Below are 18,287 nucleotides of genomic sequence, written 5' to 3' on the forward strand. Positions count from 1 at the left end.
GATTGATTATTATCATTGGGTTTTATTCAGACAAGTACGACCCTGTTTAAGGAAGTTTAATATTACAAAGCGTCCAGTCAGATGAAAATCCGTCTGTTCGCTACGTGTGTTGTCATCAATTTAGATAAATTTTATTTGCAAAACGAATAATCATTTTTTCCTGAAACTGCTCGATTTTCTACACAGGGAAGTTACATTGCATTGTTTTATAATATGGTTTTTAATTGAACTTACTTTAAACATAATCTTCCTGTTCTTAGAAGCTAATTGTCTATTCATATTTACTTAATAAACAAGTTCGATGACTTTTCGTCTTAGTTGGCGTTTCCTTATTGTGAAGTTTCCGCTAATAAAAAATGATAACTTTTTGAGCCGATTGTTAAGAACTATGTTAAAGTTAACAACGTTGTTAACGTAATCGTTGTTAACGTAATCGTTGTTAACATAATCGTTGTTAACTTCCGGATCTTTACTGCTCTGAAAGTTTATGGATACACTTGCAATCTGCTGTATTTTCTAACAATATTTTAGACACTTATTTCAGCTGAACTAGTTTATATTGAAGTATGTGAACATATCATCAACTAGTTTAGGTTTAAAAGTGAACAACACTATCGTAAATCACATTGTTCGGAACAATCGGCCCTATATTTTATTTAAAAAAAAATCATTACTCCACGCCTTAATGCCATACGGAACACTAGAGCGTGATAGACTATAACTTCCGGTGTTGTGTAAGCTTATTTATACTCGCACTCGGGCCTTGCCCCTTCCGCGAGTGCTTGGTTTTTTTGGAGCATAGTGCACAGACAGTATACTTCCGGTAGTGTTGTGTAAGCTTATTTATACTCGCCCTCGGGCCCGCCCCTTCGGCGAGTGCTTTAATAAGATTGTTAGTCTTTTGTTTTTTGGAGTATAGTGCACAAACAGTATACTTCCGGTGGTGTTGTGTAAGCTTATTTATACTCGCATTCGGGCAAAGCCCCCTCGGCGAGTGCTCCGATAAGATTGTAAGTCATTTCATTTTTTAAAGCATACTGCACAGACAGAATGTATCCCTGGTAAGAGCAAAAGCACTGTCATAAGGGACCCTCATTTAACGTCCCTCCCGGAAGACTATAAGTATGTGTTTAGTGCTGCGGCGGGAATCGAACCTGCGACCCCTGTTTTGACAGTCAAGTGTGTAACCAATAAACCACGGATCCGCAACAATATTACTTCCGGTAGTTCCGTATTCGTTATTATAATTGGCTATGCTCTTTGAGGTAGCCACACCCACTGGAATCACGTGTCGCGAATCTCGTTTTGTCATTTTTGTTATTATTAATGGTACTCGCTCATGGTTTTGTGAAATCCACTTTTTAAATGAAGAAATAAAGAGTGGCAAATCATAAGGAGTGTTTAAAGCTGCACTCTCACAGATTGAACGTTTTGACATTTTTTTATTTTTCGTCTTAGAACGAGCCATTTTTTGCGAAAATCCATGGAAACCAGTCATGTAAGACTGCTGACAAAAATTTAGATCTCAGACTTTTATATTTAAGTTAAAAAAAAGTTTTATGTAATTTTCTTAAACTGTTACTAACGGTTTAAGCCATAAAACATTTATTTCCGAACGGAAATATGAAAATCTACGATCTGATTTTTTGTCAGCAATCTTATATCATTGTCTTGCAGATATTAATGCAAAAATCTGCCTTTTTCAAGACAAAAAAAATGGTATATCTGTGAGAGTGCAGCTTTAAATTGAAATACCAACACCTGGAACCCTTCAGCAAATGTTGATATTATCTCAAATATCGTCTTTGAAGACCACAATTTTCTTTAGCGTAAACAACGCTAATAATCACTTAATTACAGCTTTGTTGTTGCGTGATTGGTTGATTGACATCACCACGGGATGTTATCAGTGTATTGTAAAGAGGTCAAGATATCTCCACTTTTGTAAAAGTGTACTCGGCCTTGTCTTTTGGGCGTCGGTAATCCGATTAATCTTGACTTTACCGGATTCTTGACTTGACCGAGTTCGCACCCCAATAAATCAAAAATGATTTTTATTCTATAACTGTATTTTCTTCTGCAATTTCGATATCATAAAGTATATAACGATAAAAAGTGTTTTAAGATGCATTACCGGGAAAACAAAACTTTGGCCAAAACACATGAGCAAGTACCTTTAATTTTAGTTTATATTTTTTATTTATTCAGACTTCGAAGTTGTTGTTGTCCTTTTGTGCATTATTCCCAACCGATTACAATATTTTTTTACCATTAAGCATGTTATCAATATGATGGATGTTTAGATATATCAGGTATCATTTCACAAATATGCAAAAGATGTATGAATGATGCTCATTTCAATTCAATTCAATACAATGAATCTTAAATTAATTATTTTAAATAATATTGATTTTGCATATCCATACCTGCATTATATCGATCTACCGTAATAGTATTTTGTTTTATGATTTAAATTATACATTTCTTTCATAGAATTGATAAAACAAAGAAAAACACATATTTGGACCGATTAACTATCTCTGTGTTTTCCGCGTGCTGATTATGGTTGCACTCATAAACAAAGTAAGTTAGAAAACAAGATTGGTATCAAAGGCACTTTTAAGAGTGCATCCTTAAAATATTAACATCAAAATTTAATGTACTTAAGGTGTGTCATTTTATCATCAAAACAAACAGGATGTAACTTGTAACCTTATTCTTCCTTTAATTACAGGTGAAATAAGCCGACCAATGAAAATATAGAGGCCTAGTGGCTCTTCGCATTTGGCAAAATGCTTTTTAATGATCTTTCGTACTACACGGCGATTGGAACCGAAGTTACACCATGGATTTAATGTCCGCGGCCAAAAATGGCAACTTCGATCAGGTTTTTAACTTTTTGCAATCCGGACACGCCCCTTCTGTGACTGACAAGGACAACGCCACGCCCCTTTACTGGAGCGCATGTCATGGGCATAGTCACGTGAGTGAAATTTTGATCCAGGCCGGAAGTGACGTCAACTCTAAAGTGACGTGGGGATCGACACCACTACACGCAGCAGCGGACCGTGGTCACACGAATTGTGTAGACGTTTTGTTGGATAGGTACGTACAATTCTCTCTTTCATTTTGGAAATATTTAAAATATTTCATACATAAGAATAATTTTGGATATGTGACTTGTTTGAAACATCGAGAAGTTCCCTTTATTGGTTAATATAGTATTTCATAACCATATCATTTTAAATAAAAGTGATAAACGAAGACATTAAACCATGAGCATATAACTGGCAGGAGCACATATTTTATGTAATAAAACAAAAATGCCATCGAAAAAAAAAATCCGCGTCAAGTTTAAGTTTCTTATTCATTATTTTAAGTGTAAAATCATATGTTCTCTTATACATGTACCTTGTTTCGTTAACAGTGGTGCCAACGTTAACGCAAAGAATAACCGCGGCGACACAGCGTTACACATCGCCGCATATCGCGGACACAGTGACGTCATATTACGTCTCATTAAAGCGGGTGCTGACATCACAATTCGGAACGAGAAGGGAAAAACGCCTCACCAAGAGGCAATTGAGGGAGGTCACAGCCAGATTGCACTTAATATGATGCGTTCTACAGGTAAGGTGGCAAACTTTAAGCTGCACTCCCACAGATTGAACGTTTTAAAAATAGTTTATCGGCACAAAACTTCAGATTTCAAAAGTAAATATGATAAAACTGAGATCTGATTGTTTGTCAGTAGTCATATATTACTGGTTTCCAGACATTAAAAAATGGCTTATTCCAAGACAAAATATTAAAAAGTTGTCAGAACGGTCAATCTGTGAGAGTGCAGCTTTAACCCCTGTCGTCAAACAAATCATGTGACATCTAAGTCACCTAATCTAAGATACCTGTAAAACTTGATTCATTAAAAATGAAAAATAAATATTGAGTTTAAACTTACAAACATTTTTTCAGAATGCAAGACTGGAAGCGGAAGTCCTTCACGCGCTCGGCGTCCCCCGGATATCTTCGTCAGCTTTCCGGACGGACAGGCATACCCCGACTATGAGAACGCGGAACCAATCTCTCCAAGAACAATCTCGGGTACGTTCAGTGACAGTTCTTTTCTCTGTGAAAATTTGCTAACAATTCAAGAAAGACAACTCAAATTGATAATTTCGTAAAAAATGTTACACCTTGTTGAAACAAAACCAAGGGAGGTAACGATGTTAAGTTGTGTTGTTGTGATTTAAATTTGATTCATAACCTATTAAGTGTGCCTTGCGTAATCATTTAATTGCATCGTGACATTATTAATTTTTCATCTGGATTCAACGACCGGTTTTCAAATCCCTGTTTAGGTCATTAAACAAACATCAGCTGCACACAATTATACACGTGTGCGTTAATTGATCTTTTCAAGGTCCTCCAGTCGTTTTACGGCAGACGTCTGTGCCGCCTCCCCGCCCACCGATTACGCTAGGACGCAGCATCAGCTTTAATGGCCATAACACCGTCGACCGGCAACGTTCGGTCCGCGAGCCCGTGGAAAACGCCTTACTGCCTTCGCCGATCGACGGTCGGACTCAATCTGTCGGATGTATAGCCCAGTATGATAATACCAGCCGCCATCTTAATGACGTCAACAAAAGCTTCTCGTCATCGGATTATATTAATCACAGTCAACTGTCAGCGTATAATTGTGCGAATGAATCAGATTCATCGGTGCCTACAGAACTATCCGAGTCTTCCGCATACAGCAGCGATTCTTCTTGGTCTACGTCACTGATGACGCAATCAAATGTCGGAATCGAGGCTAGTGGGCCATACGACCAATCAGCGCACGCACGTGACATGACATATTTGAACATGCGTCACCAAAGTCTTTCGAACCGACCGCTCCGTACCTCGATTGGGTCAATGCGAGAATTAGAAGCATGTGTTCCACAAGAGTCTTCAGACAAACATTCTTCGCGGGAATTTATGTCTAAATTAAATAAACAACTCGTAGACTCTTACAAACATATCGAAAAGCTGTCTAGTGAAAATGAAACTTTGAAGTTCAAATGTTCGGCTTTACTTTCTAGACTCAATGAGACGGAGAAAATATTATCTGAGAAGGAAAGGGAGTGTGAGGTATTACGTAATATGCTAGAAGTGAAATCACAGGAATTTCGAGGAAATGACGACGAAAGTAGAAACGCGCATGCACAGAATGAACCGGAAATGACTGTTCAAAGAACCCAGGGCGGTTTAAGAGCACTCACGGAACACCTGGGAAAGGTCATGTCTGAGGAAGGCATTCAGGAATTGAATGATTCTTTGAAGGTAACTTAATACATGTAGTTCAGCTGTTTACTCAGTATAACATTAGAATATTTTTTTAATTTCTTGATCCAAATATATCGGATTGCCCTGCATTTCAAATAACAACCGATCACCTTTAAACCGATACGACTAAGAAACTTAAAAATCACGGTTAAATGTCTTAAAAGTACCTTTGTTTAAAACAAATGTAGAGTTGGCTTCTTCAGACAACAAATGTGAGCAGCGACTTCAATTGAAAATCGTGCACATTGTTATTGAGGCTCCTTTCACAATCTGGGTATTGTTTTTCAATTTGTGTTCATATTTGACGATACGTAATATACAATGGCTGTCCGATGATAAGACAGAGATGTCGCGAATTCAAAACCTCGTAAAATAAATCGAAACCAAACAATCGCGAAAAAAGAGACCGCGAAAACATACAACTTTAGCGCCCTCACAGAACTTACAGTACTGTGATTACAGAATGACTTAAAATAATTCTCACTCGAATAACCTTCCTGATTTTGTTTTCGCCTTAAAGAAGATAAATTTTGTTGTAGGAGACCGTACGAAATCATATTCTGGCTTCACCGGAAGGGGCGGACAGTGATATTGACGCACCTTACCGAAAGTGGCAGGCAGGGGTCGATTTTGTGGTTCTGGGGCCACATCCGGTTGAGTGCCGTCCCGTTGTGCAAGGGGACCATCTCCCGCTTCGCCTATCTTTCCAAATTAAACATTTAAAGTCCGGAAAACGTCTTTTGCTAAAGGTAAGACACGCCTGGGCCTTTTGGCATTTATTTTGTTCTGTGCACATTATGTATCGTTTTAGGTTGATTATAATGTTAATTACCTGAAACATAATATGAATAGAAATTGATTGATTACTTCAAAAAAATGCTTAATCTACTCCCATTTAACAAACATGTTTGCTATTTACAAATAAGCTATTTGTTATGTATTTCAAATCTTCTGTTATTGTTTGTCGAACTATTTTTTGTGTGTAACAAATGCTACAATAAATTATATCTATTTGTTATTTTGCAGACAACTGTTCATCGCCAACGGGACGAAAGGAATATTACGCGTCTGAATGAAACAGAAATTCTAGACACTGTCGGTTACCATAAACATATCGAAAGAATTCTACATTCGTTTGATGGTCCTGTAGAACGCTTCCTTAAGTTTATTCCATCTCCTTTCTCAAAAGTTGTAGAAACAGAAGATGTTATGAACCGGTCTACTTTTATTGTAACAAATCACGTGACGCCTTTGACTTCTTACATATATTCGTGCGTCGATTCAAACTTAGTACTACTTTTTCAATATATAGCGCATGCGCTGTATAAACTTTTCTCCGCCATTAATATTCTAGAGCAATATGGTGTACAGCATAACAGTATAAACGAAGGCAGTGTTTTTGTTGATAGTGATTTGAATATTGTTCTTGGCGGATTTGAAAATGCCATTTACTCAAGTGATAAACCTACGAAAAAGAGGGGACTGCCAGTCAGTGAAAGCAAGGAGCTCAATGATTACGTGAACGTGGAACACCTCACCAGAGGATCAAGTGTAAGTTGAAATACAGCTAAATCACTTTAAAGGTAATATAATGCACCAGTCAATTGTTACCAAACACATCCCCAGGTCCGCGGGGACTTTCACTTTCGGTCCAGCCAATCCAATATAAAATCCCCGCCCTGTGAGGACAAACACTGGTATAATCCCCGAAAATTCCCGGGGACATCCTAGGTAAGGCCCATTTCCCGCTATTTTCGGCGCGAGGACAAAACCACAACATTCTCTCGGCACTGTTGGACTACCTGGAAGGTAATAACATGACCCATATTCACCTCTATCCACGGTATGCCCCCGAACATGAACAGGGGAGGGGAGGGGGCGTGGTTACAAATGACTGGTGAATAACTTTGAAATAATTCTTTAATTTAAGTGCTGAACTTCGGTGACCGAAAGTTGAAATATGTTTTATTTTTATCTCGTTAACACGACCAATGTATATCGTTCAAACGACTGGATACGTCGTTAAAACGACTTAATGATTAGACGACAAAGTAGAATGTATCTCTTTAATACGACATAATTGTCCAATCAGAATGCAAGGCCTTTTTAATGTATTTTGTAATAAAATCCTCTCTTGCCTCAGCCATGTTTTCGAAGTCGCGAATTCGAGTGATATTATTACGCGATTCTGATTGGCCAGAATGTCGTTTTAACGAGATACGTAAGTCGTTTAAACGAGATACTTAGTCGTTTAAACGAGATAAAAATAACACGTATGTAACCTCTAAGTCACCGTACTAAACCCTCTGAAAAGAGCACGGTTTAATGTTCAGATGCATAGCAGTGTAGTCAAGGAGGTCGTTCCTAATGTGTTTATCAAATAGAGCACAGACTGCATTATCAAGAAATATTTGATAAACTACCTTTACATATTCATTCTACAAAAGTTAACCTTTTCATACAACTTATGACAACCCTTTTTTGAGTTTTATCATTACTTTCATTGAATCAGTTTAGTTCAATATTATATTCGTTTTATTAACATACAGTCCTGTAGAAGCTATCAATCATCCGGCGATCTTGCGGACCTCGCACGGCTGTTCCAACGCATCCTACCTCAAGTTCGGCCAACTTCCGGGTCACGTTCGTTTGATAACCACGTGCACAGGGGCATTGTCAGAGTTGTCAATGACATGTTGTCCGATATGGAGCACTTGACGTGTGTGGAATGCATGCAGCGGTAGGTGAATGGTTTTGATATGAGGTTAAGCTAGACATCTTTATCATTTATGGTTTAATTACGGCTCGGCCACACATGTTCCACGGACGATAACCGACGTTTTGCAAACAAAGAAGGCTGTTACTAACAATTCTCACTTTCGATTAAAGCCCCCCAAAATGCACGACCGGTGTTTAATTAAATTTGATGACGGGTTACTGACACGTCCCTAAAATTCATCCGATTTCGATCGTTAGTCGGCAGTGTTCGTCATTGTTGGCAGCCTTTCTGGTTGGTTATAGTCGGCAATCGAACTTGTCATATATATGACTGGGCATTAAAACAACCATTTCTAGACATCCGGCCTGTTTGCCACTTCTGAAAAACAGCGCTTAAAATTAAAGAGAAACCATTCAGTTTTCGGAAGTGGTCGGCTTTGGTCGCAGATTTTTTGTTACCTGCAATTTGCGATCATTCGTTGCACGTGAACTGAGCCTCAACATGTTTCAATAAGCAGCCGCATACCGAAACAATTTAACACACTGTCAACAACCTATTTACGACCGCTAACCACTAATTGCCGGAAGTCAACAATCGATCGTGTCACACGTATGACTGAGGCTGTCCGACTTCTGTTATTTTTTGTACAATCTGTCAAATAAACCTTTACACGGAAGTTTATTTAACGAACCCACCGCAATAATTATGCTTTTCAAACAAACCACAAGGAATGTTCATATTATATGGTAATAGTTTTATGAACATCAAATCACACCATTTAAGTGGTCACAAAACAAGGCAAGTGGAGTTTCCTCGTGTTACTCCGCTTCAGTTTCGTTTTTAGTACCTTAACCGCCTAATAAGGACAGGCGGACAGACATACTTGTTTATCTTCATATATATTTTTTATAACAGTTTCTTGACAAAACATGATAACATGAACACGTGATACATGGCGAAATTACAAGGAAAAGGTAAAAACAAAATAGAAGAAAAGAAAAAGAATAGAAGAAAAGAAAAACAACAACATAAGAGTAAAAACAGAAGAAAAGAAAAAAAGTAGAAAAAGATGAAAGAAAAGAAACAAAAAATCTCGGAAGGTCTAAATATCTGATAAAAAATAAATAATTTAGTTTAAATGTCACTTAATTGTTTACAAGTTATATGGCACCAAAGCAGCAGTTCATTGCCATCAAACTACTGTGCTTTTATACATAAGTAAACGAATTAACAAAGGCGAAGCAACAAAGACGCTGAATAGAATACCTTTCACAGGATTTGGCCAGTAATTGTTTTATATTAAGGTTTTTTTTCAATTATTTTACAAACACTTTTCCTCTAGCTGGTAATACATTATCCCTCCATTTTTGCATTATATTTTTTATATAATTCAAGTCCCAAATATTTACCGCTTTTGAGGAATTAACTCGTTAATTTTAGACTAATTTATGTTAAATGTTTGCAACTTAACGATTTATTTTGTATGACAAACACTATTTTGCATTTCTTTGTATGGATGACAATTTGGGACAGAAACTACCAGAATGTGTTAACCCCTAGTAAAATACTTTTTTGATGACCATTTCATGCCGGTTACCCCATTATTTATTATACAGATACAGTCGAACCCCGTTGGCTCGAACTCCCAGGGACCGGCAAAAATACTTCGAGCGTCGGAAAATTCGAGCCAAGCGGGATTGTTAACCTTAAATATCAAGAAATCGGTCCTCTTAATCAAGTACGAGCCAACGAGGAATTCGAGCCAAGCGAGTTCGAGCCAACGGGGCTCGACTGTATATCGATACATGTGTAGTCGATCTATGGTCGTTTTTGTTGACACCAAACTAATTTCAGTTTCAGTTTCAAGAGATTCGGCGGTTTGTAAACTTGTTCCGAAAGTTTTGCTTGAAGTAGCAAATGCATGTTTTTTGTGTACAGTTTCAACAACATGATGGAGATTCTGCATGTTACCATTATTTCTGAATTTCTTCAAAACAATGATACCACAGATAGTCGTTTGCTTGTCTTATAACTAAATTGTATTTTGACAATGTGTTGAATCACTGTCCGCCAGTTTGTTCTAAGTGATAGAGTTTCCTGATGGAACGAACCGATCCGGTTTTCGTAAATCAAACGATAAAATTTGTTTACAATTATCTGAAACTGTCATAACAAATACACATATCGTGAAACCAATATAAACCAGTTTATTACCAACAAAAACAAATCTTGTGTGACGTTGTGTATCTCTTGGTTGTGGTGGGGTCTTCGACAACAAATGCTTGGCTAATTGCCTTGTCCCTGGAGATTCCATTATAGTTTTGTTTCACAATCGTTGTCAAATAAAACATAATACACAAGCAGACGTTTACGTTTAAAATCGGTGATTGTTTCTGTGATTACAGTCTTGGATACGTGTTGTCCGGGTACCTGGCGACTGACCTCCAAACCGATTTCCGGTGTCGCAGTTTCATGCATAGCAGAATGCTTGCCCTGCTGTCTTACTCAAATGCTAGGTAAATTTCGTCTCGTTATTTTTGAATACGGAACCATAAGGCAGTTTAGTAGTTAATGCTAGTTATACCATATATTTGCTGAGATGATCGGCAAATTCGAACAAAGGACACTGTGTAACGAAGTTTTCCGAGTGTTATGCATCAGTCAATTGATACCACGGCCCCCCAGGTCCGGGGAATAGCCGTGACTTTCACTTTCGGTCCAGCCAACCCCGGGTAAAATCCCCGCCCTGCGGAGACGAACTGATGGTTAAACCCCGGTCAAATGCCCCCGCACCCCAGAGACTCTATATAAGGCCCAATCTCCGCTTAATATGGCGCTATGACAAAACCACCGCGGTCACCCGGCCCTGCGGGGACGAACTGATGGTTAAACCCCGGCCAAATGCCCCCGCACACCTGAGACTCTATATCCCAATCTCCGCTAAATTTGGCGCTATGACAAAACCACCGCGGTCACCCGGCCCTGCGGGGGCACCTGGAAAGTAAAAACACGACACTTTTTCCCGGCTATCCCCGGTATCCCCCCGGACCTTGGGGGGGGGGGGGGCGTGGTTACAATTGACTGGTGCATTATGCCCTAAGAAAAGTTTCTCTGATATAAAACATGCTTGAAGTTGTTCTTGCATTTCGTGAACTCATTTCTTGATAAAAGGTGAACGTTTTTTTTTATTAAATGTTAAGTAAATGTGAATTCAGACGTAAAGTAATTTGCTTTGCTTTTGTATAGTATTGCCAATGCCATCGTTGTTGTTCGCGTAAAATACTTTAACTTTGAGCATAACCTCCAAAACGTTCAAAACATTCACATATTCTCATGAAACTTGGTAGAAATGTGAACAATATCAATAGGAATATATGACTCACAGAATCACAATACTCTGATTTCATTTGTGGTCTAGTTATGCCTTTTGACGTCGGGCTTTACAACTTTGCCATTGTTTATCTAACTGATTCATTGAAATGATATGGTCACCCATGAACTACTTAGTTATAACGTACTGTACTTACAACTATGATGCATTGCGACAAATACGCATAATCATGTTGCGGCTTGGATACAACAATATAAACTGTCTTTCTGTATGACGGATTACAATCTATTGATTAAATGGCGTTCGTCAGTAAGTTATGTTAATTAACTCGTCATACAGTAAAACATAAGGACCGCACAAGACGTTCGGTATCTTTAGACAATATATCGCTGTGATGTGACACAATGTATTGACGTTTGAAAATAATGTGTATTGAATGCAAATGGAAATTAAAAATATATATTTAATAAAACGATAATGATCTGGCAATCCATTGTATATCCCTTTTATTATGTCAATATATTTAAAATATGAGCCTCTTTTCCATGATAAGATACATATGTTATACGACTTTAAACAATACACAACCATTTTATTTCCGCCACTCGATACAAAGTCATTCTTCTTCGTTTTAGTATTATTAAGCTCTTATTGACACGGTTCACCAATCACACAGTTGACCAATTTTATTTGTCCTCATGGTGTCGCGTATGTATAACCTGAGTGTAATAAACAGGGGCGGATCCGGCAATGGACGTTAGAGGGGGCGTAAATCAGGGACGCAGCCTTTTGACATACGCACCTTCCTCAGAACCGAAATTTTACTGCATAAACTATTTTGCATGGGGGTTACTCCCTCAAGAAAATTTTAACAATTTGTAGTCGAAAATGGTGCATTTTCAGTGTATCATCAACTATTCACGTTTAAAACTTAACAACAATATCGTTAACCAATATGTTAATGTTTAGGATTTTCTTATTGAACTTACACATGGCTTTACAGACACTACACAGATATTCGGCAAGGCACTGGATTTCATACGTGTATAGTAAACCCACTTTTTCGGCTTAAAAAAGACGACCGTTTTTTGTTCGCTCGTCGTGTTCTTGTTTTAATGATTTTTTATATTTTATTTTCAGTCCGGACAACGGCGGAGTTGTATCTCTTGAGCAAGCGTTGCAAAGATGCCGACGAGAGACGGAGGCTGACTTCCTGTGTAACACAAACTGCAAACAGTTGTTGACCATTGCCAGGGTTGTAAATAAACAATTGCAATAAATTCACCCAGTTTTCAGGGAAACATGATGTATTCATTGTTTGATCTATGTTTTTCCCCAATTTACTAGGGTACCGGCCAGACATTCATGAGTGTCTTGAGTCCCTGTAAATTCTGAGATATGAGCGTATATCACGCCTCCGACATGAATGACGCAACGCGATTGGTCCAGAACTGGTCACGCGGTGACCCCATATTTTTTCCATATTGGGTCAATAAATAATAACGTATAAAATGGCGTCTATTTACCGATGATAGAATAAAGACAGTTTCCTTATGTTGATTAATGTAAACAGGTGGTCGACATGATATAAACGTTACAGGGTAAGTAAGTAACCCGATATGGGATATACGGGGCGCAGGAAACCATAATCGGGTTCGCTCTTACACGATATGGTTTCCTTTGCTCCGTATATCCAATATCGGGTCACCTGTAAATACTGTAACGTATAATGACCTTATTGTGATGTGATAACCAACGCCCAAATACGCCCACATTGTCTTTATTAAAATAATCTACATGTATTGAGGAGGAAAAATCACGCCCAGAACGAACATGAAATTATTGCCTTAAACAAAGACTGAAAGTGGCATAGTGTTGACTAAATGTAACAGAGTCCACAAATTGCTATGTGGATATAGTTGGGATTGAGATCCACAAGCGAATCCGGGCGGAGGGGGTGCTGATTGCTGACATCATATAAGTCTAAAACCGTTCAAGTTATAATAAAAAAACTGCAACCGGAGATCCAAATCGCAAACGGTGACGAGTGATTGTTATTCTTAGCAACCCGAATCAGTCCGTTTGGTGTCAAACTCGTAACCGTTTGCGATTTGGTTTCCCGCTTGCAGTTTAGATTTGGTTCCCCGCTTGCAGTTTTGATTTGGTTCACCGCTTGCAGTTTAGATTTGGTTCACCGCTTGCAGTTTTGATTTGGTTCCCCGCCGCTTGCAGTTTTGATTTGGTTCCCCGCTTGCAGTTTTGATTTGGTTCCTCGCTTGTAGTTTTGATTTGATTTCCCGCTTGCAGTTTTGATTTGGTTTCCCGCTTGCAGTTTTGATTTGGTTTCCCGCTTGCAGTTTTGATTTGATTTCCCGCTTGCAGTTTTGATTTAGTTCCCCGCTTGCAGTGACAAATAAAAAAATAAAGCGAGCGACCGTTAGCGGTAAGTGAACGCAGGGCTACCAGGTAGGATTTTGGGTCAAGGAAACTTAAACAATAAAAATGTTGTAAAACAAATCGCATGTATGAAGGCAATTCATGTATAATTTAAAATGAAATAATTTAGAACTTTTTCATCAACTGTATATTTGAAATGAGATATTCTGAACAGAACAGAACAGAACATTTATTTCACCCACGAATTATAATCTCATTGCCATTCAGACAAGTAAACAAAGAAAATATGACATGTGACATGAGTAGCATTTAATATTCCTTATTATTTTGAATATCAGCGACTAATACTAAACTTTTGTTTTCAAATCTTCATAGAAAATAAAAGCGACATTCTATCGAAACCACATAATGTAAGATTAAATTGACAATTTGCATTTTAAATATTCATATCATATTTGCATTTTCAGAAAAAGTCGAAAACAGACATAACAATTTTGATAGTATTTCATTCCCGTGATTAGGCGACAACTTCCAAACTTCCAAAATGTCTTTAACTGGAAAAAGATACAAACCATGAAACTTGTGTCACAAAATATTTACTCGAACGAACAATTGTTTTCGTTATCAAAGATAATTTTAAGTACATGTATTTTTTATTTTTAAAAAAAAGTCTCATCATACTTAAGTTTTGCACTGTTTTTCAATATTATAATTATTGGTACTCGGGGACATTCACATATACAATGTTTTGATGTTAATGTTCGTGCAATACCTTTTTTATCCACTGCCATTTTCAAAAAATAATCATCCATTATACATGAACATTTTAGGGCACCTTTACTTTGTCTGCATATCAAGTAAAGTTTTAGCCAGGTTTTAAAAAGGATTGGTGCTGCAGAAAAGATACAAGGTACTAATGTAAAAATTGGCACGCTGTGCCAGGCTGTGAATTTGAACAATTTGATTTTCACTGAAAATGTTTGGATTTCGTCTTAATTGAAGTTTATATCTTCGGTTTGAACTGCCAAAAATGTAAAATTAATAAAGTTTATATGCTTTTATAATCATTATAATAGTTTAAGTTTTACCAGAACAAAATAAATAGTATTATTATATTAATTGCAGCATTAAATTCTATGACGGTAGGAGGGTACGCATGCTGGACCATTCGAAGCTCCTCGGCCATTTTTTGAAAAACAACCTCGGATGTATGACGGTACATCTGTTGAAGTAGTCCGTATTTTTTTGAATAAAAGCAATAATTAAATGTAGTGTTTAAGAGTTGTATTCATTGCTCTCGGTTTAAATTGATTGCCAGTGAAGTGTATTATTGCAAACATAATTACGATTCCCATGAGTTAAGTCATAAATTTTAACTACTAAATAAGATTACTACGCGATCTATTTGCAGCGGACTTAAACGTACCACTTTTTAAGTATGTAAACCGTCCATATACATCCGAGGTTGTTTTTCCAAAAATGGCCGAGGAGTTCCGAATGAAGCTGGACTCCATGATAGCAAACGGGTGCTACCCAAAATGTGCAACACCTTTACCATAACGTTTTAGCTAAAACCCTTTCCAAGAGTATACATGTATGTAGAAATCCTGCTGACGGGGTCACACAACAGACACATCTATTCTTTTAATGCGAATTTTATATAAACGTATCAACGGGAGTAACGTTAAAAATGTTGATATGACAGTTAAACTGGAGGAAAGAGATGAACAAGTAGCAGGGACCACGAATGTTCACAAACTTATCATAGGACGCATTGCGATATCCATTAACGAGCCTGGAATAAGGTGTCTATAGGCCTTTCTTAATAGTAACCTCATGAATAAAACATGAGGTGCCCAGAACGAGGCTCGGATGTGTCAGATGTAAACATTGCTGATAAGTAGAATGGCTCCCCATAGTATTCATGTATTATTCCGGACATAACCATTTCTTTACTTGAAAGATATAGAGAGGAAAATTAATTATCTTCTGGGAATGAATCAATACATTCTAGCTACAAATTCTACATCGAGGGATTTGTCCATAGTCTTAAAGGTAAATACATTTTTAATCCTTAACATGTATACATAATGGAACTTCATTCACCAGAAATTCTTATCATATTCAGAGAAACTAGATGTGTATTGAGTTGTATTGATATAAAGCTATAATCTCAAAATAAATACCATGGTAATTAGTGACCATTAACCATCTACCTGATTATCTATTTACGTTGAGTGTCTTGCAAATTGAATATCAAGGATATTAATTCTTAATCCAACATTAGAGCCCTGCATCTGCTGTATGTTTGTGTAAATAAATTACATTTTCAGACCATTAAAAAACTATTTGTGTTATATCTTCCTTTCAGTTTAGCCTCTTGAGTCAGTATGGAAGGTAACTCGAAGATGCTACAAAGCAAGAAGAAAGTCTAAATATACATATTATTGTCAGGTAGTTTAAGTGTGCATGTAGAAATATTAAAAAAAAATGAGCGCTGAAATTGTTCGATATATATTACAAGTGTAATGATATAAAATGGATGTTTACTTTAGCAATACTGCAGTAGGCTCAGTATATCATTATTTTAATTTCAGATATAATTAAAGGAAAATGAACATGACTCATGTGCAAATGTACAGTGTGAAACAGCTTCATAGCCCTGAACATTTGCTGCGGACATGACCTTTTCGTCTAATGTGAAAACGACAATCACAATGAAAGAATAACTTTAATTAAGATTTGTGGGAAAATGCGAAAAACAAAGTTGACATTTTCTTTTTCAATAACTTTATTTAGCTATCTATACATCGCCCGACGACCATGATTGAACAGTGAATAGAAGCGGATGGTTCTACACATTGATAAAATGTTAGAAATATTAAATTTGAATAGAATCCTGTATATAACTTAATTAGTTTGTCATAAATATCTCTGTGTTAATCGTTATGTAATATTTAAATTGTATTTAATGTGAACTTCGATGATTATATGTATAAACATGTTGAATAAAATATGTTTAAATCAATAATTTTGTAAAGAGGTCGCTATGAGACTGTCCTCCCTGCTTCCATCAGGCTGAACATCTGATGTCAATGTGTTGCATCATCATCATCATCATCATCATCATCATCATCATCATCATCCAATTTTAATCTGAAATAATAGCGAAATTTGTTAACCAATGATGCAGTTATAAATACCCAGTTCTTGAATACTAGTACGTATTGAATGTTATAGTTGAAGTGCATGATTGTAATCCACAGTTTGATAAAGGAAGAAAATAGTTGCTTGGCAAACAATTGCAAAACATTTGACAGACTGTCGTTTGTTTTCACTAATAAAAAAGTATACCGTTTAGTTTTGGGTTATGCTGTGGCAATGGGCTTTCTGTTCAGCAATACTATGGTGTCGTTTCCTCACTCCAGTCAGAAACATTGGGAACTGTTTCTTCCTTAGCCTTTGTGTCTTTGAAGGTGTCCATCCTATAAAATACTCTGTCTTAAAATGGCAGATGTCTGTTGTTTTTGAAATCTGCGGGGGAAAAGGACCAAAGTTGGATATGTATGTATAGTGAATGTACAACATTATCATTTTCTAATTTAAAGAAATAGCACATATTTGTTAAGAATTTCTTTATCATATTAAACAGCTGGAATAGCCAGCTAAACATATTGTCAAAGACTGTTAGACATACAATATCCTCAATTGCATTAACCTCTAACAGTCAAAGTATTTGCTATGTTATTAATGAAAGAGCTTACCTGGAATTCTTAGCCTATATCTCTTCTTATTTTCACCATCCATTGTTTCTTTTATTCTTCTTATTGTTTTGGAAATTTATGATAACTGATTCTTCCAATTGTATTACAGTTGTAAACACAACAATGATAATTAGAAATCTTGTAATATCGCACACAATTACTCGGCATCACAACTTCATCTCAAGTAGCCGTTGATATCAGTGACCAATGTTTACATCTGACCCATCTGAGCCTCGTTCTGAGAATGGAATGTTAAGCATGCATACATATTGAGAAAGGCCTATGACTGTTGTATGGCCAGTTAGGAACATTTTCACTCACCGATGTTTAAAATAATGACCATTAGATCATGCCTCACGCAGGACGTACCTTTGATGCATATGAATGTTACAAATCGATATTAGTGTTTGAATATCAGCGGTTGAAATATTCGTAAAACACTGAAATTTTTCGGCCATGACCTTTATTTCAAGCTTTGCCTTTGGGCCAGATTTTTTTCTCTCGCTCGATATAACAATAACCATAATTTGACGCCGGAAATGGTACAATGCCGATAATTCGTTTGTTGTATATTGTTCCACAGAAGTGCATCGTTCTAATAGATATAATTTGTTATTATTATAAGCTACAAATGATTTAAACATAAGTATCATAATAGTAGTTAAACGATTTACCATCAATAACTTTTAAACACGCATGTGTAACCTTCAGCTTTGAATAGTCGACTATTTTGGTTTTTACTAGATAA

General features: G+C 36.9%; 1 protein-coding gene across 2 annotated transcripts in view; it reads left to right on the forward strand.

Moving 5' to 3' along the window:
- Positions 1-12,684, forward strand: part of LOC128217959 (ankycorbin-like) — a 33,110-nt gene extending 20,426 nt beyond the window's left edge. For both annotated transcript variants that reach the window (XM_052925471.1, XM_052925552.1), the window contains exons 2-10: positions 2,735-3,105; positions 3,428-3,630; positions 3,973-4,101; positions 4,421-5,325; positions 5,868-6,077; positions 6,355-6,879; positions 7,878-8,068; positions 10,453-10,563; positions 12,519-12,684. In XM_052925471.1, the coding sequence (XP_052781431.1) occupies positions 2,846-3,105; positions 3,428-3,630; positions 3,973-4,101; positions 4,421-5,325; positions 5,868-6,077; positions 6,355-6,879; positions 7,878-8,068; positions 10,453-10,563; positions 12,519-12,657 (2,673 nt within the window). In that variant the 5' untranslated portion in view covers positions 2,735-2,845 and the 3' untranslated portion in view covers positions 12,658-12,684. The remainder of the gene's footprint in view (positions 1-2,734; positions 3,106-3,427; positions 3,631-3,972; positions 4,102-4,420; positions 5,326-5,867; positions 6,078-6,354; positions 6,880-7,877; positions 8,069-10,452; positions 10,564-12,518) is intronic.
- The last annotated feature ends 5,603 nt before the right edge of the window (positions 12,685-18,287 follow it).

The sequence above is a fragment of the Mya arenaria genome, chromosome 1 (assembly GCF_026914265.1).
Source record: "Mya arenaria isolate MELC-2E11 chromosome 1, ASM2691426v1".
NCBI classification, from domain to species: Eukaryota; Metazoa; Mollusca; class Bivalvia; order Myida; family Myidae; genus Mya; species Mya arenaria.